The following is a 24,659-nucleotide window of genomic DNA, read 5'->3' as shown; positions in this document are numbered from 1 at the left end:
GCTGGGAATTCCCAGCTCCGCCATTTACATGCTGGTGTTGTGAGGCCAGTGACGTCACCTTTCTGGGCATCAGTATTCCCGTCTGCAAAATGGGAATTTTAATAACACTTAACCGGTGCACCTGGATGGCTCGGGTTGAGCGTCCGCCTTTGGCACACGTCGTGATCCCGGGGTCCTGGGGTTGAGACCCGTATCAGGCTCCTTGCAGGGAGCCTGCTTCTCCCTCTGCCAACTTTCTCTGTCTCTTTCTGTGTGTCTCAGGAATAAATAAAAATAAAATCTTGAAAAATAATAACAGCCGTGTTGGGGAGTAGTAAGGCTTGCACGCGAATCTTGCCTGTAAAAACAGGGAGTGAACCGTGCTAAGTGCTTAGAATGGTGCCAGTTACAGTAAGCCCTCGAGGAACAGTCCGTATTGCTCTACGGGTCTGAACACTGACATCGCTCACTCCAGCCTGACGGTGCATTTCATCCCCAGAAATAGCTAATCCAGCCCTTTCCTGAATAACTGCCCAGTTGAGGCCCAGACAGGGGCCCCGGGGTGGGGGGTCGGGGGGACTGCTGGTAGAAGGTCTCTCAGCCCACAGAAGGTGATAGCCGGCGTCTTGGCTAATGAAACCTCACCCGTTCTCAGGCAGCCCCACTTCCTCTACTGGTGGGTGAGGGTCCCCAGGGAACTGGCTCAAGAAGGAGTTTAAGGACATGTCCCAGACTGTCCTCCCTTAGCCAGCAGGGAGCAAAATCATATAAACAAGGTCAGGAAGAGGTTGAGAGAAACTTCTGGATGGTGGAGTCTTGATGGGTAATTGAGAGGGCCTCGGAGAGGGAGAGGAGAGGGCAGAGGAGCAGTGTGTAGGAGGAAACAACCCAACAGAAGGCAGAGTCAGGGACCTCTGGGGTTTTCCAGGGGACCCAGGGCTTTCCTCCGCGTCCACTCTGACTCCTTTAATGTCCTTTGTCAAATGCCTGACACGATGGACCTCCGTTCCTCCATCAGTAATGATGATACTGACATGCATGAACCCAAATATTCTAAATTCCTGCCAAGACCCCATAAAAACAACCCTTCCGGGGCGCCTGGACGGCTGTCAGTTCAGAGTTTGGCTCTTGATTTTAGCTGGGGTCATGATCTCAGGGTCGTGAGATCGAGCCCCACGGGTCAGGTTCTGGGCTCAGCCGGGAGTCTTTGAGATTCGCTCTCTCTTCTGTCCCTCCCTCTGCCCCCACTCTTTCTCTCAAATAAATAAAATATTTTAAAAACTAAACAAAAAACGAAAACAGACCCAAAAAAAAAAAAACAAACAAAAAACCCACAACCCTTCCCCAAGATCCCTTCTGGACTGAAGGTGTGACAGCTTGGGGCCTATATAAGGTCCATTATCTATGTGGGACTGAGCCCCTCCCCATTTTACAGACTAGCCAACTGAGGCCAGAGGAAGAAAAGGATTTACCTAAAGCTCCAGGGGTAATCCGAATGGAGCCAAGGCCAGGATTTCTTGAGTCCCAGCCAAGTCTTCTCCTGATTCCTGGGGGTGTTAGGGGCCCAGAGACCATGGGCTGAGGTCCCCCATGATGGGTTCAGGAAGCTTCCAAACTGTACGTGACTTTTTTTTTTTGTTTATTTCACTACTGTTTCCTCAACTCCTAGAACAGTGCCTGGCACACAGTAGATGCTCAATAAATATTTATTGAATGAATAGGAATGAGCATTTGGTTGGAAAGGTAGAGGGCAAGCTTTCATCTGACTCCAAGGGGATGGTGTTCCAAAAGGTTCTGGCCCCTTACATCTCCATCCCAGTAGCTTTATGGCTTTGGGGTAGGAAAATTACTAGATCCCATAGATCCCAGGCTTCCCTCTTTTCTCTCCACACCCAATACCAAAGCCCCAACTTCCTGCATCTCAGTAACCCCCCTCCTGCAAAACCATTTTCCTCATTAAATACATTTATTTTTCTCATTCCCGTCCTCCCTCCTCTTTCTTCTCTGAGAAGGGTTTCCAGGAACCTTTTCTGGGAACTTCTGGGACAAGAGGCTGCATGTGCGTAGGAGGAGGACCTTCATGTCTCATCAGGAGCTTGGAGCCTGTTACATATCCATTGGGAGGAAGGGCGGGAGGTGACCTGTCAGAAAGGGCAAGGCCTGTCCAGGGCTGGGTGCTTCCTCCTGCTCTCCAGCCGGGTTAATGGAAGGATGGCCATTCCTGGTGATCCCTGAGGACCAGCAAAAGGAGGGTGACACCGTCAGCCAAGGCAGGCAGCCTCAGCCACCCTGGGGCATGGGAACAGAGGCAGAGATGATGGAGAGGGGGAAAGGAGCCCAAGATAATCCCAGTGCTGATTCACCCGCTGTGTGACCCTGGCCTAGTCATTTGGCCTCTCTGGTGACCGCCTGGAATAGGGCCTGGGATCATTCCCACAGGTCCCAGCAGTTCAGGCTCCCTGGTCACCCTTTTCTCAGGATGGGCAAGGGGCTCATGTTACATAATCCCAAAAGTATCAAAATGATGGATGCTTCTTCCATCATTTTGAAGTATCCCTTCAAAATAAATCCCAAAGTTAACCACTGTTCCTTGCTCATTCCCCCCACCTCCACCCCCTTTCAGCTGCCAGCATCTCCTGGCCCGGCCCAGACAACTGCAGTCACCTCTCACCTCCCAGCTTCTGCCCTCACATATTCTGTTTCCCACTCAGCAGCCAGCCAGCCAGCAGGATCCTGTTAATATTTAAGTCAAATCCCATCCCTCCTCTGCTAAGAGCCCTCTTGTGGCTCCCCTTTACTTCTGAGTAAAAGGCAAAATTCTCACCAGGACCTACAAGCCCCAAAAGATGGGAAGATTGGCCCCATCCCTTGCCAGTACCATTAATCACCATCCATTCCTCTCACCCACCTGGCCTCCCCCTGGTTCAGCTGCACCCCTCCCGACCTCCCCTTGCTCCAGCGGTGCCTGCTCCATCAGCCCCCCTCAAAACTCAGGCACTCTCTAGCTCCAGGGGCTTTGCACTCATTTCTCTGCCTGAAGTCCTCTTCCACTCCCCCACAGCCACAGGGCTGACCCCCTCCCCTGTTCTTTGTCCCAATGTTGCCTTCCAGTGAGCAGTCTCTTCACCTCTTTCTCTAGATCAGAGTCCATGTCATTCTCTCTCCCCTCACTTGGCTTTATTTTTCCCCAGTACACTTATCGATTCCAAACATTATATTTATTTTTATTACTTGTTTCCTGTGAACCCCATAAGGGTAGGGCCCAGGCTGTCCTGGTCACCTTTGTGTCCCCAGCCCCAGCCAGCACAGGACTGGGCCAAGAGTGGATATAAATAAATTTCTGTTGAATGAATGAATAAATATCCTTTTTTTGTCCTGAGCCTCTTCAAAAGCCTGTCCTGCTCACTGCTCTTCCAGCCAGTCTGCCCTGATTGGACTTTACCTTGGGTTCTGACAGCCTCCCTCCTCCCTCCAGCCCTGACTTGGAGAATGTTATTTATCTAGAAACTCACACTTGTTCTTCATGCCCCTACTCCCTTAGACGACCAGGGACTTCCCAGGGGTGAAAATGACCCACTCTATACACTCACTGAATTTTTTCTTCCACATTCCCCTTCAGCCACAAAATTTTACCTCGTTGTTGAAAATCATCCTTTTATCCCCCTCTTTGTTGTTATCCTCTGGATAACAAACCAAATGTTTGACTTAATTTACTTGTTCCCTCCTCCAGAAGCCTTCTGTGACCCTCAGACTGGGTCAGATGCCCTCTGGGCTCACCTGTCTGAGTCCTACCCACTCTGGATCATCATCTGGGGACAGGTCTGTCTCCCTGATTGAAGTGGGAGCATGTGAAGGAAGGCCAGCCAGCATTGTCATTTGTCACCCCTGTGGTCACTTAGCACCACCCAGCACAGCACTAGGCACAGTTCGACTGAATCCCTAGGGGATCTCAGTGGAGGATGCAAATCGACCAGTGACCCACCGACCTCACCGGTTACCCTGGTGCTTCTGCTCATGAATATTAACACTGCCTTATTTACATAAATTTGCATACGCCCGACCAGCAGGGAAGGGACTGTGGGATAACATTGGGAGGGGGGCGGTTCCTGCGCCAGTGGAGATTCACTGTGCCGCCGGCGGCAGCATCTTCAGCTGCACCTGGTCCGCTTGGGAGGGCGGCACGGCCGCCCAGCCAGCTGCCATGGCCTTGGCCATGCTGTTCCTCTTGGAAGTGAGCGGGGTCTCCAGGGTCAGCGAGGCGTTGGCCATCTCCTGTGGCTTGTCACTGGCCAGGAAACGGAGCAGATTGTGCAGGGCCTTGGCCACGTCGCTGCGGGCACCCTCGTTGACGAGGCAGTAGAGGATGGGGTCGGCCACGCAGTTGAGGCTGGTGAAGGCCAGCGAGCTGTGGTACGCTGAGAAGACACGCTCCTCGAAGCCACAGTCCCAGGGGCGGCCCAGGTAGACGGCGCTGCGCGAGAGCAGGAGCACGTGGTAGGGCGCGAAGCACACCAGCACGATGGCGATGAGGCTGAGCGCCAGCCGCTTGATCTTGGCCTTCTCCTGGCGCTCGGTGGACACGCTGCCCCGCACGGCCCGCAGGATGCCCCGGTACGACAGCAGCATGAGGGCCCACGGGAAGAGGAACCCTACGAAGACCCGGTAGAGGTTCATCCAGGCCACCCAGCCCTCCATGGGGAACTTCTCGAAGCAGAAGGTGTGGTTGTAGCGGTCACGGAAGAGCTCGTCGTGGAACAGGGGTGCGGAGTTGGCCCCCAGCTCCGTGGCCCAGACCACGGAGCTCACGGCCACCGCCGTCTTGACGCGGCGCAGGCGGGCGAACCGCAGTGGGTGGGCCACCGCCAGGTAGCGGTCCACCGAAATGCAACACAGGAAGGCGATGCTGATGTAGATGTTGGTGTAGAAGATGAACCCGAAGAGCTTGCAGGAGCCGGGGCCGTGGATCCAGTTGTCGTGGTGCAGGAAGTAGTCGACCCACAGGGGCAGCGTGCAGATGTACAGCAGGTCAGCGATGCTGAGGTTCATCAGGTACACACCCAGCTCGTTGCGTTGCCGCACCTGGCGGTAGGCTGCCCACAGGGCCAGGCAGTTGGTGGGCAGCCCCACCCCGATGACGAAGATGTAGAGGGACGGCGGGAACAGGTGGTCCACGCGCGAGTCCACGTGACAGCCCTCCCACGTGCGGTTGCCCATCCTCGGCACTGGGGCTTTCGAGGCACTTCCCCTGGCCCACGGGGGCTGTGGGGCCACAGGGGGCGGGAGGCCATTGGGCCCCCTGAGGCCCCTCCTTGGAGGCTCAGGGGGACATGATGCGGGGCAGTCCACAGAGAAGAGGTGAGGGTGACTGTGAATTGTGGGCCAGCCTGGGCAGGGAAGGGTAGAGCTTGAGAGGTGAAAAATTGGAAGAAGGATAGAATTAAGATAGGAGGGAGGCTCGGGGGGTGGGGGGAATGTCAGGATTTAAAAAAAAGAGCTTTGTCAAGGGGGCGTTTATAGACCCAATCAGAGCGTCAATGAGGGCATATTAGGGTAGCACAAAAATTGGCTGAGGGGGGTGTTTATGGAGGAGATGAAGGCATCATTGGGCAGTGGGAAGAGACCTATTTGTACAGGATGTAGAAAGTACGTGTGGCCATGTTGCAGTGGCAGGGGTGGAATGTACTAGAAGATGCGTGAAATCTATGAGGTAGTTTTGAGACAGGACAGACTACAGTTAGGGAGGGTTGAGAATACCAGGCAAGGTCAGTCAGGGTGCTGGCGCTTCCTAGGACCCCAGTAAGAAATAAGGAAACAAACAAGGTAACCAGTGAAGAGAAAACTATGGAGGGGTGTCCTTGGTCTGGGAAATGTGAGCAGGGTGTTTAAGAAACAGGAAGAAGGTGAGCAAGGGCTATTATGGAGAACTACGGATGGAGTGAGGAATTTGAAGGGGGCAGGGGAGGGGCTCCAGCTTGGTCTTGGTGGGAGCTGAGCAGATGGGATGAGGTGGCCCGTCTCACGGTTCAAAGCTGACTTGACAGTGCCTGTGGAGAGAGAGGTCTGCGGTGAGGGGAGTCAGGGGCACCCCATTCTCCCTACAACCCTCGCCGTAAGCTGTGGGCTGCAGAGCCCAGACAATACTTAATTGGGCCTCATTCTAAGAAACACATCTCTATAACTGCAGATTCGGGGGCTCAGGTCTATGTTCCCTGATATATGTTTTTTTTTTTTTAAGATTTTATTTATTTATTCATGAGAGACAGAGACAGAGAGAGAGAGAGAGAGGTGCAAAGACACAGGCAGAGGGAGAAGCAGGCTCCATGAAGGGAGCCCGACGTGGGACTCGATCCCGGGTCTCCACCATCATGCCCTGGGTTGAAGGCGGGTGCTAAACCACTGAGCCACCCAGGCTGCCCCCTGATAGATGTTAAACACTTAACTCAGATTTTAGAACTTGCTTCCAGAAACCGTGTAAAATGCAATCCTATCATTTCCCAGACATGGAGATGAAACCCAGAAAGGCTGCTCACTCCCACCAAGGATGCAGAGCAAGGCCATGATGGAAGGAGGGCTGGGACCAGTCTTCCACTGCTAACTCAAGACATCCCATTCTTGATGATGGTGACGATGGATATTAACAGATAAAGTCGAATGAAGTCCTACTACATCGCAGACCCTGTCCTAAGCACTTTGTTTTTTTTTTGTTTTGTTTTGTTTTTGTTTTTAATTTTATTTATTTATGATAGTCACACACAGAGAGAGAGAGAGGCAGAGACACAGGCAGAGAGAGAAGCAGGCTCCATGTACCGGGAGCCCGACGTGGGATTCGATCTCGGGTCTCCAGGATCGCACCCTGGGCCAAAGGCAGGCGCCAAACCGCTGCGCCACCCAGGGATCCCTGTCCTAAGCACTTTGATGGGTAATGACTCATTACACGTTCAGGAACCCTGCGAGGAAACCACTGTTATCCTTCCTATTTGACAAACTGAGGCACAGAGCAGTTCGGAGACCTGTCCAAGGTCCTGATGATGACAGAGGGACCATCTCAGCTCTCACTCTTTCTCCAGCCAGTGCAGGTTTCCACCCAAGAATAACTGGACAGAGAGGGGCCCTGGGGTAGGGGGTAGGGGGTGCTGGATGTGATCACATTTGGGCAGCAAGGGGAAGGCCTGGCAGCAGGGCCCACGGTCCTCCCTCGGGACCACTTCCCACATGGCCTCTGCTCCACCTGAGTGACAACCTTGGGCCTGTTCCCCCCTTGGGAAGACCCACAAACACAGGGAAAAGGACAGTCATGGACCAGCCCCTAACCACTGTCAGCCCCAAAGGGTGGGGGAATGAAGTCCCAAATCAGAGGCTACTTTGGAAGATACTCTATCCAGGGCTTTGCACAGGGTTAGTTTTTTAACCTGTGAAAGCTTTTATTATTCTTATTACTATCATTTTAAACAAGATCGTAAACTGGAAAACCCATCTAAGACAGTGGAAAAAAGCAGCTGCTCTGTGTTTTCAATGAAATGAGGTTGGGGGAGAGGGGCCACCTCTGCAGAATCCCCAGGACACACTTAGAAAGCCACTGGTTGAGGGGCACCAGGGTGGCTCAGTGGTTGAGCGGCTGCCTTTGGCTCAGGGCGTGATCCTGGGGTCCTGGGATTGAGTCCCACAGGGAGCCTGCTTCTCCCTCTGCCTGTGTCTCTGCCTCTCTCTCTGTGTCTCTCATGAATAAGTAAATAAAATCTTTAAAAACAAAACCAAAAACCACTGGTTGAGTCAATTGGACTTATCAGGAAACCAAGGCACATAGAGGGGAAAGGATGAGCCCAATATCACACATCGGGTTCTCAGGAACCACCCAGATGCCAAAGCATCTTTCCACGGAGAGTTCTCTTGGCCCTACCTCCACAATAAGCCCTCAATCCATGCATGTCTCTGGGAACCCCCCCACCCCACTCCCTGCTCTGCACCACCATCATTGCTCGGACTTTTGGAGTAGCTCCTCTGCTTTCCTGGCCGCCATTCTGGCTTCCTTCAACTCACTTCCCACAGGGCAACCACAAAGGTCTTTTTAACATGAAAATCAGCTCTCCTTACTTCCCAGCTTGAAATCTCCCAGTGCCTTCCCAGTAGACTGAACTTTGGGTAAAATGCAAACTCCTTGCCCCAGGTGACAAGGCACTGCCTGACCTTCTGCCCCCCCTTCCCTCCCCCACTTCAGCAGGCTCAAGGCCTGTGACCTTTTCAGCCTCAAAACCTCTGTTCTTTCTCATATCTTCCCGGGACTGAGCCACCTCACTTCCTGCACTTCCTCAGGGAGATGCTACCCACCCCCAGGGCTCTCTCTTCACATCACCTTGTATCTTGTTCCCATCTGTCTGTCTGTCTGAAACGGACATTCCAGGAGGGCAGTAACCTTGTGTTGACTGCTCCAACTGGAGCAGCACCAACTGGAGAGGCCCAGCATATAGTAGACACTCCATAAATGACTGTGGGTTGAAGGAACAGGCATGGGTCAGCCCATCCCGCAATGCAGGCTCCCTCTTCCCTTGAGGCAGCTACAAGTTCAAAGAAGTTCCCCCGCAGGGTCCCCAGGAAAAGAGCTTGGGAGGGGAAAAGTGAAAAGGGCAGGATCTATCCGCTGCATAATTGACTTTAAAAGGTCATGGGATCCCTGGGTGGCGCAGCAGTTTGGCGCCTGCCTTTGGCCCAGGGCGCGATCCTGGAGACCCAGGATCGAGTCCCACATCGGGCTCCCGGTGCATGGAGCCTGCTTCTCCCTCTGCCTATGTCTCTGCGTCTCTCTCTCTCTGTGACTATCATAAATAAATAAATAAAAAAATTAAAAAAGAAAAAAAAATAAAAGGTCAGGGCTGGGACGCTTGGGTAGCTCAGTGGTTGAGCTTCTGCCTTCAGCTGAGGGCGTGATCCCAGAGGAGTCCTGTGTCTGGTTCCCAGCAGGGAGCCTGCTTCTCCCTCTGCCTATGTCTCTGCCTCTCTCTCTGTCTTTCATAAATAAATAAATAAATAAATAAAATCTTTGGGGATCCCTGGGTGGCTCAGCGGTTTGGCACGTGCCTTTGGTCCAGACATGATCCTGGAGTCCTGGGATCGAGTCCCGCATCAGGCTCCCTGCATGGAGCCTGCTTCTCCCTCTGCCTCTGTGTGTGTGTGTCTATCATGAATAAATAAATAAAATCTTTAAAAATATATAAAATAAAAAAATGAAAGGTCAGAGCTGAGTCCTCCTAAGTAAGCCCTCCCTACCTCCTGTGGGGTCCTCAGCAGCCCAGCATCTCCCCCACCCCAGATTCAAGGACAAAGGTTCCTGGATCCTGTGGACAAAGGGTGGAGACAGGGCTTGCTTGAGGCTGGAACAGTGCAATCTGGCCCCTCCCTTTGAATCTTCTCCACCCAGACCAAGTCACTCAAAAAAAAAAAAAAAAAAAAAAACCCTTGCTCAGTCTCCCCTTCTTCCTGACCCCTGATATCCACCTCTCTCACCTGTCTCTCCCTCTTCTTGTAACATGGAGAAAATTCATTCTTTTTCGAGAGTCTCAGTTTCTCCTCCTTTTTAAAGATATTTATTTGTTTGTTTGTTTATTCATTTATTTATTTATTCATGAGAGACACAGAGACATAGGCAGAGGTAAAAGCAGGCTCTCCACGGGGAGCCCAATTGGGGACTCAATCCCAGGACCCCAGGATCACGCCCTGAATTGAAGGCACGTGCTCAACCACTGAGCCACCCAGGCGTCCCTCAGTTTCTCCTTCTGCATAAAGGAGGTGGGGGCGGGCAAACTTTTATACTAGTCCCATCACAGACAAAATCCTCGGTAGGACGTAGTATCATTTATAACATATGCAGCATTTGAACAATTGTTGTTATTCCATGGGCACAGGAGACAAGAAAGGAACCAAGGCTAGGAGTCCCCTTTACCCAACACTGTCCAAACCCTCTGGGCTCAGCTGAAGCTGGAAGCGGGTAAGACAGGCATGAGACTTATTTCCGGAAGCCAGAGGAAATACACTTTTCATGGCTAATTTCCTCCAGGAGGAACGGGTTGGGTGCTCATCTCACCCTCCTCCCATCCCTCCTCAACCCACCTGCTTCCTGGGGATTCTAGGCATGGGGGAGGGGCACTCAGCTCTCTCTTCCCCACCCCCACCCCCCTGTGATCTGCCCACTATGAAACCCTCAAAAGCACAGACCCTGAGACTCTTAAGAATTCCACAGTGCCACAGGTCCATATGCCCCAACTGGGAGTGCAAGGCTATTTCTGATCTCTTCCTGGTACACATGGGGAAACCGAGGCCCAGAGTGGCCAGACAGTTGTCTGAGTCACACGATGTGTCAGGACTGGGCAGATCTCCCATCGTCCTTAACCTTAACCTAACCTTAACCGTCCTTAACCTTAACCGGAGAGATTCCCCTTCCCCGAATGTTTTGTCTTCTCACTCCCTGTGCTCCTTGCAATGGTTCTCAAGTCTTTCCGGGGCTGTCAGCCCCCTTTGAGATTCTGCTAAAAGAGACAAGGACTTTCTCACCGCCAAAAAGCAGGTGGCCGTCTTTTGTGCCCCTCCATCACCTGATTCCCTTGCCCCAGGCTCCTGGTGGGGGGGGGCGGGGACGGGAGGCAGGGAGGTCCGGCTCCTCTTCAGCTGGGATCTGGGTTTTCTCCCCTAGTTGAGCTTTATTGCTGATTCAACCCCCAAATCTTTAACAAGAAGCTCCCCTTACCCCACAGGCCCCCCTCTCTGGTCCCTACTAGCCCCTCCCAGAAGGGCAGGGAAGGGAGATAAGACCGAGTGTGGAGCGATAGTGCAGGGACAGGAAAGACTGGTCAGACCCCCCGCCCCCACTTCATGCCTTGGCTGCTCAAGCCAGATAAGTCCCTGCGCCCCAGCGGCCACCCTGAAATCAAGCAAGGTTAAAGGATTCCGGAGAGTCGAGAGGACCAGAGGAAGAGGTGAAGTGGCTTCCCACATCCCTGGTCACCCTCAGGGTTCACTCACCAGCCTTGTCCTGGAAGCAACCAGACTGCCGCCTCTCTGCACCCCCTTCCCTCCTCTGCAAGCTCCCGCTTACCTCCACCCCCTGGGAAGCCCCGGGGGACCGGCAGGCTCCGGTCTGCTCATTAGGGGACGAAATGTGATCACCGCGCCTCGCTCCCCACCTGGTGCCCTGGCGGGCCGGCGGAAACCGGGGAACAGTCAGGCCACCGTGACCACCTCACTGGGGCTCAGTTTCCCCATTTCTATCAAAGGAGTCCCCCCCAACCCCCTCATTCCCACACCCCCCAGAAGGGACACCGGGGTCCTCCCCTCCTCCTCCTCTATCCCTCCAACGCTGTCCATTCCAGCTCTCTCAAATCCTCAGGATCTATAGTTAGTCCAGTTCATGGTTTACCGTTCTATTATTAAAACATTCTAGCGCTTTACCTTTCTTCCATTCTATTATTATTATCCTAGCGGCTTTCCACGTCCTCAGTTTCTAATATTCCAGGAGTCTCACATTCCAAGATTCTAAAGTTCTATTGTTAGAACGCTCTATGATTTTTTTAAAACATTCTACGACTTTCATAATCTATTATTAAACTCTCAGCGATTATTATCTTGGCCCAGCAAACACGAATACGTATTTCCCTTTTAATTTTTACAGAAATGGGAACATGCTCAGATATATGGTGAACCCCACTTCCTATTCCCCCCGTGTCTCTTTTGCTTTCTCACAGCCCAGCACCCCAAAGGTCTAAGGTCGTACGGAATTCCAAGACACTGGGGATTCGCGGAAGGTTGGGGGGCATGAGTTGTCACCTCCACCTAGCTCCTAAAGTCTCACTGCCTGGGGACCCTGCTAGGAGCTCAGGCTGCCTCCGTACCCCTTGTCCTGCCGGCCTTCCCTCATCCCTCCCAGCTCGCTCACACCAGCTGAGTTATTATTTGTCTAGACACAAACCAAATTATAGGGCCTGTCCCGAGGGAGCAGTGGGCTTCATGGGGAGGGTCAGGAGACAGAAGCAGGCGGGAGTTAATCCCTGCACCCCCCTCACTTCCCTCCCCCTTCTGAAACTCCACCCTTCCACCCAAACCAACTCTGGTCCCCTCTCCCCTCCCTACAACCATGGTTTTGGAAATATTTTCTCTTCTATGCTCCCCTCAGGATTCCAGCTATTCATACTCACCCTGGCATTCTTCCCTCCTCACTGTGAAGACCTCTTTTCCCAAATTAATCCGACTTAGTGGCAGCAAAAGAAGCCAGGTCTCTGGATTGGGGCTTCGGTGGAACCAGAGTCCCAGCCCCCAGCCTGGCATGGATTCATTGTGGGGACTTCTGCTCTTGGGCCTCAGTTTTCCCATCTGTAAAATGGGTGCTTGACCTAGATGGCTCCGTAAGCCCTTTGAGCTCCTCCACTTTGAACACTGAAAGCTGCCAAGATTCCAACACTAATCTTTTTGGATTGAAGTGTTCATGTATCCCGAGGATCTTTGATTTGGAGCTTGTGCGGCCCCAGTCCTCCCTCTGATCATTCTCACGTCCTGAATCCTTCCATTCAAAGACTTCACGTTCATGGGTTCTTGATTATGATTTCCAGAATTCAGGAGCAGCCCATCATCTCTTATTTCCTCCTAGTAGGACCCCCCCCCCAAGGAAAACCTCCCCATCCTCCCCCCAAACCCGAAGTTGAGTTCATTCACAGAGACAGAGCTTGGAAGGTGCCCTCTTGGTGGGTTCAGGAGGAGGGGGGGTGGTAGCAGGGCCTTGGGGTGGGGGGTACTAGTGGGGCAGGCCCCTATCATCTCCATCTGTGCCAGCAAGTCAATCCCCCAGCACACATCCTGAGTGCACAATACACATCCCACTACCAACAATGGCTCACAGAAATTCCAGAACTGTCTCTCAGCCTTGTTGGGGGTGGTGGGATGTCCAGTTCAAGCGGGAGGTGGGGGGTGAGGGGGAGTGAGGTGGAGGCAGGAAGGAGTTAATGGTGACCTAGCCAAATCCTGGAAGGGAGGAAGTGGGGGAGGAAGTCCACCCCCCAGCCAGGAATTCCTGAAATTGGAGGGTGGGGTGGGTGGGACCTCAGGAGCAGTGGGGTGACTCTCTAAAGGGGGCACTGGGGTCACAGCGTCACTCAGAGTGCACCTGGCCCAAGTGGCAACCCTACTCCTCCCCCCCCACACACACACACACTCCCAAGCAGCTCCTCAGCCCAGGGGAAAGCTCTGGGATGCGCGAGAATTTGGCATGAGATGACGGTGGGCTGAAGGTGCCAGACCAGGGTCTCCAGACAGAGAGAGAAAGAGACAGAAACACAAGAGAGAGGCAGCCAGACAGGAAGGGAAAGGGCGCAGAGATGCACAGAGACGGGGAGAACCATGCAGTTGGAGACAGAGACCCACAGGGGTTGAGAGGTTCGAGAGACTGAGGCACAGAGGCAATGGGAGGCGGGAGAAGGAAGGATGCGGGGACGCGGAGAGAGCCAGAGAGAAAGGGGCACCGAGACCTCCAGAGATGCAGAAGGGCGGGCACACCCGGAGGGAGAGGGGGCGGCGGCCAGAGACCCAGCGGAGACGCGCGGAGACAGCGAGACGGACCCGAGCCGCGGTCCGCGCGGAGACGGCGGGAGCGCGGGCAGCGGAGAGGGGCGGGGACGGGCGGGCGCGGGAGCCTGAGGCAGCGGGGCGCGGGGGCGCGGGGGCGCGGGGGCGCGGGGCAGCCGAGGTGCGGCGCCTACCTGCGCGCGGCGGCTGGACGGGGCGGGCGGCGCCTCTCGGGGCTGCGGCGGCGTCTGGGCTCGACCGCGGCGCAGGGACCCGGCGGCGACTCGTGCCCGCCCCGGGCCGCGCCGCCGGCCGAAGCCCCGCCCCCGCCAGCCCCGCCCCCCGTTAGCCCCGCCCTTGTCGCCGCCCCTTAACCCCTTGGGGCTTTGCCCCTCCCGCAGGCTTCCAGGCCCGGGGAACCTCGCCTGCCGCCCGGAGCACCCCGCCTGCGCCTCCGAGTCCCCAGCCTGGAGGCCCCCGTCTCATTAACCCGTTTGCTTCCCTCCCTCCACCCGCACACCTCGTGCTGGACCCAGCCCTCAGCCTTTGACCTTCCTTGAGCTGAGCCATTTCCTCCCTTCTGAGGCCCCGAGTCCTTAACTTCGTGGTCATTGCATGCCTTCCTTCCCAAGGGAGAGAACAAACTAGTCTAAGTCCCCGCTCCTGCGGTCAGGGCCACCTCTTGGCCAGCCAGACCTTAAGGCTGGTGGCCTCTCTGTGCCTCAGTTTCCTCTTCTGTCAAAGCGGTCACTCACTGTCTTCAGCATGGAGATGTCATTTCAGTGTCAATACTATCAAGTCTGTAAAACATGCCCCCGGCCCCCCGCCCCATCCTTCTATTCCTCCCTGTTTTATTTACTTTTCCCCACAGAACTTTGAAAAGTGTCTGTCTGTCCCATCCCCCTCGTGGGGGGAGGGCTCCTGTCAGCATCTGGTTTGTTTACTGTTGTGTGTCTGTTGCCCACTGCCCCGGGGGGAAGACGAGGAGGCACATGATAGGTGTGCAAGACACATGTTTCCAGGGAGTGAATACGTGAAGGGTAAGTGCTTCAAAAGTATTTGCTGATTTTTATCATGACTATCACGTCCTTCATAAAGTGGTCCTGAGAATTCATTCTTGGTCAAAGCACTTCAGACAGACCTGGGATCATGTAGCACTCAGAAATGACAGTTATTGGGCTCACAAAAAAAATTTTTTTTAAGATTTTATCTGTTTAGTCACAAGAGACACAGAGGCAGAGATACAGGCAGAGGGAGGAGAAGCAGGCTCCGTGCAGGGAGCCTGATGCGGGACTCGATCAAGGGACCCCAGGATCACAGCCAAGCCGAAGGCAGAAGCTCAATCACTGAGCCACCCAGGTGTCCCAATTTTTTTTTTTTAAGAGAGAACGAGTGGGGGGGGGGAGTGCAGAAGGAAAGGGAGAGAGAATCTTAAGCCAACTCTGCACTGAACATGGAGCCCCACATGGGGCTCCATCTCAGGACCCTGAGATCACGACCTGAGCCGAAGTCAGATGCTTAACCTGCCAAGCCACCCAGGCGCCCCTCATTCTTTATCGTTAATAAAAACGAAAATGTCCAGATCTTAAGGAACAATACAATGAATTGTGACAAACAGATACACTAGTGTGACTAAGCACTCAAACTGAGACATAGAACATGTCCAGCACTTAAGAGCATTGTTCTTCGCTCCTTTCCAGGTAATACAGTCTACTTCACCCTCAGAGGCAACTCTTTCTTTTTACACCAGACATTAGTGTTGCCTGTTCTAGAACTTCATATTAATGAAGCGATACAAGTAGTTCAGTACTTGAGTGTCTGCCTTCAGCTCAGGTCATGATCCAGGGTCCTGAGATCAAGTCCTGCATTGGGCTCCCAACAGAAAGCCTGCTTCTCCCTCTGCCTATGTATCTGCCTCTCTCTGTGTCTCTCATGAATAAATAAATAAAATCTTTAAAAATAAATAAATGAAGCAATACAGTTGGGATTTTTTTAAGGTAGCTATTCTTTTTTTTTAAGATTTTATTTATCCATTTGATAGAGCAAGCAAGAGAGAGAGAGAGAGAGAGAGAGAGAGAGCATAACCATGGGGAGGGGTGGAGGGGGAGAGAGAGACTGACTCCCCACCGAGCAGGGAGTCCAATGTGGGACTCGACCCCAGGACCCTGGGATCCTGACCTTAGCCAGAGGCAGATGCTTAACCAACTGAGCCTCCCAGGCACCTATTCTTAATAGTCATTTGCTATGTGCCCTCAAACAAGTGACTTCACTTCTCTGAGCCATATTACCTACTTCTTCTCAGGGCTCTTGAGAGACACAGAAAGTGAGAGAGTTAACTGAGCACCCAAGCAACCTGCAATGCACGAGGGAATAAAAGCATTTTCCTTTCATCCTCCCTCAAGGAGACAGGAAAAGCACCAAGGGAGGTATCATGAAGGCTGTGGCCGCTCCCCAAGTAACCCCATACACATCCTATCAGTTTCAAACCAAGTCCCATAGAGCCCACCTGTCACAACCTTGGTCATTTCAATCTCCTCCTATAAAGAAATTCTAAGGTCCACTGGTAGGGGAGGATCCCTCTCTCTCCTGGGCTCACTCTAGGTTCGTGCTGATCCAGTCCTGGTAGGAAATAGGTACCCACTGGGAGCTTAAGTGGGAGCACTTATGAAGGTACATTTCAGAGGCGTGGGCAGGATGAAGGAATCCACATAGTATGAAGGGCACCAGGGGACCAGCCACAGGGAGAGGTAAGCCTTTACCACCCCGAGGGCAGGAAGCTGGAGTTTGGGGGGGAGCCCATAGAACCTGGAACTCTAGGTAGAGAACAGGGCCACTGCCAGAACAGCAGGGATGCAAGGAGGGGCGCCCCAAATAAATACTCCCACCTTTCTTCTCCCACATTCCGATTTCCTGTCAGTGCCTCCAATGGGCAAAACTCAACCGGAAGGCGGAGGGCAAGGGATACCCACGGATGGAGTCCACGCAGGGCAGCCTCCCAAGGTCCGGAGCAGGAGAAGGAAGGCTCAGAAGGAAGGGGGGGGGGGCACGTGGAGAGACTCGCCTGCGCTTCTTCCCTGCATGTCTAAGACGAGGCACAAGGGGGCGACAGAGCACCAAGGGAACCAAAGAAAAGGATGCGTCACCTGCCCTGACCACTTCCAGAACTTGGATGGTTGAAAAGAGTCAAAAGGTGGGGGGCAGTAAAGGAGACTGATCCGAGAGCTGCAGAAACTGGCTTCTGAAACCTGGAGATCTGTAGGGGTGACATGACGGCTGAGTGTTGCCAGTTGAGTGGGAGTTCTCTGAGTGGACACTTCTAGACGTGGTGGCAGATGCAGAGGAAACAGCATATAGGGAGGTTCAGAGACACCAAATGTCACAAAGAAGGGCAAATACGGGTGATTCTTTTTTTTTATTTAAAGATTTTTGTTTGTTCATGAGAGACATACAGAGAGAAGCAGAGACACAGGCAGAGGGAGAAGCAGGCTCCCTACAGGGAGCCCAATGCAGGACTCGATTCCAGGACCCCGTGATCACTCTCTGAGCCAAAGTTCAACCACTGAGCCACCCAGGAGCCCAAATATGGGTGAGTCAAATGGCTGGAGATAAAAGATGGGGACAGGAGAGGATTCTGGCTGAAATAGCAAAGACAAGACAGTATTTTTACAAAGTAGGGGGAGGCAGCTCACATGCAATGAGCATTTACTACATTCCAGGCACTGTTCTAAGCACTTCATGTGAATATCTCATTTCATCCTCAAAAAACCTACAGGGCGGTAGCATTTCACAGATGAGAACACCGAGGCACAGATGAGGAGGTCGAAGGGCAGGAGTTTTGGCAGCTGGGCTCCAGTGCTTTTACCACTGTTCTCCTATTTCTCGGGTTGGAAATTGAGTGTTGAGGAGTTTGAACTTTGACCCCTTCATATAAAGCACTTACAACTATTTCACACACTTCAACACACATGTAAAACTGACACTCATTCAGCAAACATTTCCTGAGCCCCCGCTACAGTGCTAGGCAGCCCTGGGAACCCAGCAGTGATCACAACGGCCATGGCATTCCCCTGCCAGGGCTGGCAGCCAGTGTGGGGGTGACAGATCTGTCCCTTACTGAGACACCTCAGGTCAGGGGGTATGCTGGAACCCAGAGGGGCTTTGTCACAGTTTGTTGGGGAAAGAGGAGGAAGGAGGGAAGACAAAATTGTCAGAACTTCCACCTGAAACACTCCCCCAATTGGTTCATTTCTTACTCATATTCAATGTTCAACTCAGTTATCCCTTCCAGGAAGCGCTCCTGGATGCCCCCTTGGTCTTCCTCTGTGCCCTCAGGGTCATCATTGTCTGCTTTCCCCATTGGACTGTGAGTATTTTGAGGGCAGTACCGGGGATGTCTCACCACTGTGTCTAACGATGCCTAACTCAAGGGCCTGGCTGAGAATAAATATGCTCCAAAAAATTAAAATTATTATTTTTTAAAGATTTTATTTATTTATTCATGAGAGACACAGAAAGAGAGGCAGAGACATAGGCAGAGGGAGAGTCAGGCTCCCCGAGGCAGGGAGGAGCCCGATGTGGGACTTGATCCCAGGACCCCGGGATCATGACCTGAGCCAAAGTCAGACACTCTGAACTAATATTCGACAAAGCAGGAAAGACTATCCACTGGAAAAAAGACAGTCTCTTCAATAAATGGTGCTGGGAAAACTGGACATCCACATGCAGAAGAATGAAACTAGACCACTCTCTTGCACCATACACAAAGATAAACTCAAAATGGATGAAAGATCTAAATGTGAGGCCCACATCAGGCTCCCTGCATGGAGCCTGCTTCTGTCTCTGCCTCTCTCTCTCTCTCTCTCTGTGTGTGTGTGTGTCTTTCATGAATAAATAAATAAAATATTTTTTAAAAAAGATCTAAATGTGAGACAAGATTCCATCAAAATCCTAGAGGAGAACACAGGCAACACCTTTTTGAACTCGGCCACAGCAACTTCTTGCAAGATACATCCATGAAGGCAAGAGAAACAGAAGCAGAAATGAGTTATTGGGACTTCATCAAGATAAAAAGCTTCTGCACACCAAAAGAAACAGTCCACAAAACTAAAAGACAACCTACAGAATGGGAGAAGATATTTGCAAATGACGTATCAGATAAAGGGTTAGTATCCAAGATCTATAAAGAACTTATTAAACTCAACAGCAAAGAAACAATCCAATCATGAAATGGGCAAAAGACATGAACAGAAATCTCACAGAGGAAGACATAGACATGGCCAACAAGCACATGAGAAAATGCTCCACATCACTTGCCATCAGGGAAATACAAATCAAAACCACAATGTGATACCACCTCACACCAGTGAGAATGCGGAAAATTAACAAGGCAGGAAACCAGAAATGTCGGAGAGGATGTGGAGAAAGGGGAACCCTCCTGCACTGTTGGTGGGAATGTGAACTGGTGCAGCCACTCTGGAAAACTGTGTGGAGGTTCCTCAAAGAGTTAAAAATAGACCTGCCCTCCGACCCAGCAATTGCACTGTTGGGGATTTACCCCAAAGATACAGATGCAATGAAACGCCAGGACACCTGCACCCCGATGTTTCTAGCAGCAATGTCCACAACAGCCAAACGGTGGAAGGAGCCTCGGTGTCCATGGAAAGATGAATGGATAAGGAAGATGTGGTCTATGTATACAATGGAGTATCACTCAGCCATTAGAAGGTGGCTCATTTGCCTCTATATGGATGGAACTGGAGGGTATTATGCTGAGTGAAATAATTGGAAAAGGACAAACATTATATGGTCTCATTCATTTGGGGAATATAAAAATTAGTGAAAGGGAATAAAGGGAAAGGAGAGAAAATGAGTGAAAATATCAAGAGGGTGACAAAACATGAGAGACACCTAACTCTGGGAAATGAACAAGGGGTAGTGGAAAGGGAGGTGGGCGGGGGGAGGTGACTGTGTAATAGGCACTGAGAGGGGCTTGGCAGGATGAGCTCTGGGTGCTATGCTAAATGCTGGCAAATTGAACTCCAATAAAATTTTTTTTAAATTAAAAAAAAAAAAAAGACACTCAACCACTGAGCCACCCAGATGTTCCTAAAATTAAAATTAAATTAAAATTTTAAAGAATAAATATGCTCCTTGCCCATATTAAAGGATTCATTCACTGATCAACATATATTTGTAGAGCCTTTACTGCATGCTAGACACAGTAGATACAATCTTTTTTTTTTTAATCAATTTTTTTAAACAATTTTTAAATTTTTATTTATTTATGATAGACATACAGAGAGAGAGAGACAGGCAGAGACACAGGCAGAGGGAGAAGCAGGCTCCATGCACCGGGTGCCCGACGTGGGATTCGATCCCGGGTCTCCAGGATCGCGCCCTGGGCCAAAGGCAGGCGCCAAACGGCTGCGCCACCCAGGGATCCCCAATTTTTTTTTTAATTTTATTTACTTATGATAGTCACAGAGAGAGAGAGAGAGGCAGAGACACAGGCAGAGGGAGAAGCAGGCTCCATGCACTGGGAGCCCGATGTGGGATTCGATCCTGGGTCTCCAGGATCGCGCCCTGGGCCAAAGGCAGGCGCTAAACCGCTGCGCCACCCAGGGATCCCGATACAATCTTTTTTTAAAGATTTTATTGATTTATTTGAGAGAGAGAGTGCAGGAGCAGGGGGGAGGGAGAAGCAGACTCCCTGCTAAGGTGGGAGCCTGATGCAGGGCTCCATCCCAGGACCCCTTGACAAGATGTAAAGAAGTGTATAAGGCTGTTCATTCCCCAGAGCAGGTTTCCCGGGCAGCTGTCCTCAGTTGGGCTTGAATAAAAACTCTCTCTGGGACACCTGGGTGGCTCAGTGGTTGAGCATCTGCCTTGGGCTCAGGTCGTGATCCCGGGGTCCTGGGATCAAGTCCCACATCAGGCTCCTTGCAGGGAGCCTGCTTCTGCCTCTGCCTGTGTCTCTGCCTTTCCCTCTCCCTCTCTCTCTTCTTCTCTGTCTCTGTCTCTCTTTAATAAATAAATAAAATCTTAAAAAAAAAAACCCTCTCTTTCTTACTTTGAGAGGTTCTGAGAGGGGCACCTGGGTGGCTCAATTGGTTGAACGATTCTTGCTCTCAGCTCAGGTCTCGATCTCCAGGTCATGGGTTCAGGCCCTGTGTTGGTCCCATGATGGGCATAGAGCCTATTTTTAAAAGAGAGAGATTCTAAAAGGTTTGTTCATTTTATGTTGACAGATCCTTGGCTAGAAAGATAGAGGGAATGGATCCCTTTGACATGATTGAACACCCTCCTAGAATTTCATGTTTGGTGCTGGGAGCTGTTGTTTCTGAAGGATATGGAAATTTGAAGCCTTACAACTTAGGCAACTGTCCCTGGAGACTCACGGACATCTTTCTTACTGGCCAAATGGGGCTTTGCAGATTTCTCCTGCAATAATTTTTTCCTCTTTTAGGAAGAGGTAGGCTTGCTAAATTGCCTCTCTGAAACTATAAGGCTTTGAACTTTCCATCCAAAGAGATCATCTTTACAGTTGAGACAAGGAAAAAAACCACAAATGTGTAATGTTCCACTTATTCTTTTTTTTTTAAGTTTTATTTAAGTAATCTCTGCACCCAATGTGGGGCTCAAACTATTGATCCTAACAGATCAAGAGTCACACACTCTGCCAGCCGAGCCAGCCAGGAGCCCCTGCGCAAAATTCCTATTGTTTTGTCCAGAAAAAATCCTATATGTTTGATACCTTAAAATGTTTATTAGAAAAGTTTCTTGGGACCCCTGGGTGGCTCAGTGGTTGAGTGTCTGCCTCAGGCTCAGGTAGTGATCCCGGGGTCCTGGGGTCAAGTCCCTGCATCGGGCTCCCCACAGGGAGCCTGCTTCTCCCTCTGCCTATGTCTCTGCCTCTCTCTGTCTCTCATGAATAAATAAAATCTTAAAAAAAAAAAAAAGAGGGATCCCTGGGTGGCGCAGTGGTTTGGCGCCTGCCTTTGGCTCAGGGCATGATCCTAGAGACCCGGGATCGAATCCCATATCCGGCTCCCGGTGCATGGAGCCTGCTTCTCCCTCTGCCTGTGTCTCTGCCTCTCTCTCTCTCTCTCTCTGTGTGTGTGACTATCATAAATAAATAAATTTAAAAAAATTAAAAAAAAAAAAGAAAAGAAAGAAAAGTGGTTCTCAAAGTGTGGTGTTCACAGCATCAGAATTATCTGAGAACTCTTTGGAAATGCAAACTTTCTGGAGGACCCCAGACTGACTGGAGTGGAAACTCTGAATGGGTGGTTAGGAGAAAATGCATTTTCAGTATAACCCTGCAGGTGACTTTTTTTTTTTTTAACGTTTTGTTTATTTATTTGAGAGAGAGAGAGTGAGAAAGAGAGAGAACATAAGCTGGAAGGAGAGAGAAGCAGGCTCCCTGCTGAGCAGGGAACCCAATAGGGGGCTCAATCCCAGAACCCCAGAATCCCCAGGGATCGTGTCCTGAGCCAAAGGCATACGCTCAACCCACTGAGCCACCCAGGCATCCTTCTGCAGGTGTCTCTAATCCACCTTAAACTCTGAGAACTACTGAAAGAATAGGAAAAAAATCCCCAAAGCAACTCCAAGTGCCCCCAACATTAAAAACAAGATGTAATTATTTTTTAAAAAAGATTTATTTATTTACTTATGATAGAGAGAGAGAGAGAGGCAGAGACACAGGAGGAGGGAGAAGCAGGCTCCATGCCGGGAGCCCGACGTGGGACTCAATTCTGGGACTCCAGGATCGCGCCCTGGGCCAAAGGCAGGCGCCAAACTGCTGAGCCACCCAGGGATCCCCAAAACAAGATGTAATTAAATAGCATCACTATAAATTATCTTGGCTACGAAAGAGCAAGGAAATTAGAACTTCTCAATCTGCACCCCTAACTCGGTAGTCACGGATGACATTCAGCTGGTTTGCCCTGACACGGTGGTATTGGTTGTTACAAGGACAGAGAGAAAGAGAAAAATGTTCACTTATTTTCTTTAAGGCTCTGGGTCATTGTCTTATTTTTTATTTAAGTAAGCTCTTTGGTGTCTAAATGGGGTGTCTCTCGATCGGATGGGGGCCCCTAAATATGGGGCCACGATTAGATGGAAACCAGGGGCGAGGGCACTGAAAGAATTCACCGGAGGCACAGCAAAGGAGATAGAAGTTTCTTGAATACACCTCCTCTGCAAGGAGGCAGTGGGTGGGGGCGTGTTTTTTTTTGGGGGGAGGAGTGGTTTTTATTTTTTTTTTTTAAATGTTTTTATTTTTTATTTTTTTATCTATGATAGGCACACAGTGAGAGAGAGAGAGGCAGAGACACAGGCAGAGGGAGAAGCAGGCTCCATACACCGGGAGCCTGACGTGGGATTCGATCCCGGGTCTCCAGGATCGCGCCCTGGGCCAAAGGCAGGCGCTAAACCACTGCGCCACCCAGGGATCCCGGGGGAGTGGTTTTTAAAGGGAGAAGATGAGGGCCCCTGGGTGGCTCAGCTAAGCAGCTGCTTTTAGGTCAGGTCATGATCCCAGGGTCCTGGGATTGAGCCCTATGTCAGGGTCAGGGTCAGGGTCAGGCTCTCCGCTCAGCGGAGAGTCTGCTTCTCCCTCCGTGCCTCCCCTCTGCTCCTGTGTGCTCTCTCTCTCTCAAGTAAATAAATAAAATCTTAAAAATAAATAAATAGATAGATAGAGAGATAGATAGATAGATAAATAAGTAAGTAAGTAAATAAATGGAGAAGATGAGGATATCTGACGATATATGGAATTCTTCCTTTTCTGGAAATTGCACCTGGTTTCAAATAGCCCATTGATCAGTTAGAGCCTATGGATATTTTGAGCTGGGTCACCTAATGGGCCTGTCCCTGTTCAGCCAGGCGGTCACATTGGACCCTTTCTACATTCCTTCATTCAAGCCTCTTTGCCTAAAAGCAACCTCTACAAGCTCTGTGTCCAATATGGGGCTTGAACTCACAACCTCAAAATCAAGAGTCGAATTCTCTGCCGTCTAAGCCAGCCAGGCACCCCAGAAAGTTGATCTTCAGCCCAGAAGCCTGATGTATAGCCTGCATTGTTTTATTTATTTACTTATTTACTTATTTATTTTTAAAGATTTTATTTATTTATCCATGAAGACACAGAGAGATGCAGAGAGAGGCAGAGACACACGCAGAGGGAGAAGCAGGCTCCATGTGGGGAACCCGATGCGGAACTCAATCCCAGGACCCTGAGCCGAAGGCAGACACTCAACCATGGAGCCCCCCAGGTGCCCCTACCCATTCTTTTAATCCCAGTATTCTTCTTGGGCATGGGATGGCCATATACATCATTAGGACAGCCAATCTTAACACTCTCATCTAAGCTTTCCTTCCAAATAACCAGGTGGGAACCCTTGGTGAACATTAAATCCTAGCTGTGTCTGACTGTGTGTTTCCCGGAAGGGACAGATTTGGAGCTATTACCCAGTTGGGGCACTCATCTAAGGGGGGACCACTCCTTTGGGGCTGGATCGTGGATAAAGCTCACAAGAAAGTTGCCTGGATTAGATAGGAGTTCCATACTTAGGTATTTATTTATTTATTTATTTATTTATTTATTTATTTATTTATTTATTATTTTTTTAAAAGCAATTCTTTTTTTTTATTTTATTTAAAGCTTTATTTTTTTTTAATTTTTATTTATGATAGGCACACAGTGAGAGAGAGAGAGAGAGAGAGGCAGAGACACAGGCAGAGGGAGAAGCAGGCTCCATGCACCAGGAGCCCGACGTGGGACTCGATCCCGCGTCTCCAGGATCGTGCCAAAGGCACGCTAAACCACAGCGCCACCCAGGGATCCCAATTCATTTTTTTTTTAAGATTTTATTTATTTATTCATGATAGACACAGAGAGAGAAAGAGAGGCAGAGACACAGGCAGAGAAGCAGGCTCCATGCCGGGAGCCCGATGCGGGACTCGATCCCGGGGCTCCAGGATCACGCCCTGGGCCAAAGGCAGGTGCCAAACCACTAAGCCACCCAGGGATCCCCTATTTTTATTTTTTTTTACTTATTAACAAGAGGCAGAGACACAGGCAGAGGGAGAAGCAGGCTCCATGCAGGGAGCCCGACGTGGGACTCGATCCTGGGACT

At 51.0% G+C, this 24,659-nt stretch overlaps 1 protein-coding gene across 4 annotated transcripts; it reads right to left on the bottom strand.

Moving 5' to 3' along the window:
* Positions 1–1,637: 1,637 nt before the first annotated feature.
* Positions 1,638–13,795, bottom strand: GPR4 (G protein-coupled receptor 4). Of its 4 annotated transcripts, none has more exons than XM_055312078.1 (2): positions 13,713–13,795; positions 1,638–6,023 (listed from the first exon to the last, which is right to left on the bottom strand). In XM_055312078.1, exon 2 carries the CDS (start codon positions 5,191–5,193, stop codon positions 4,102–4,104), a length of 1,092 nt encoding a protein of 363 aa, XP_055168053.1. In that variant the 5' UTR covers positions 5,194–6,023; positions 13,713–13,795; the 3' UTR covers positions 1,638–4,101. The 4 variants fall into 4 exon arrangements, with proteins under 4 accessions (XP_055168053.1, XP_055168054.1, XP_055168055.1 ...); XM_055312079.1 differs by lacking the exon at positions 13,713–13,795 and adding an exon at positions 12,159–12,631; XM_055312080.1 differs by lacking the exon at positions 13,713–13,795 and adding an exon at positions 11,063–11,139.
* Positions 13,796–24,659: the final 10,864 nt, after the last annotated feature.

This window comes from Nyctereutes procyonoides, unplaced genomic scaffold (genome assembly GCF_905146905.1).
Source record: "Nyctereutes procyonoides isolate TBG_1078 unplaced genomic scaffold, NYPRO_anot_genome, whole genome shotgun sequence".
NCBI classification, from domain to species: Eukaryota; Metazoa; Chordata; class Mammalia; order Carnivora; family Canidae; genus Nyctereutes; species Nyctereutes procyonoides.
The sequence above is the reverse complement of the archived record's forward strand: the minus strand, read 5'-3'. Positions and strand labels throughout refer to the sequence as shown.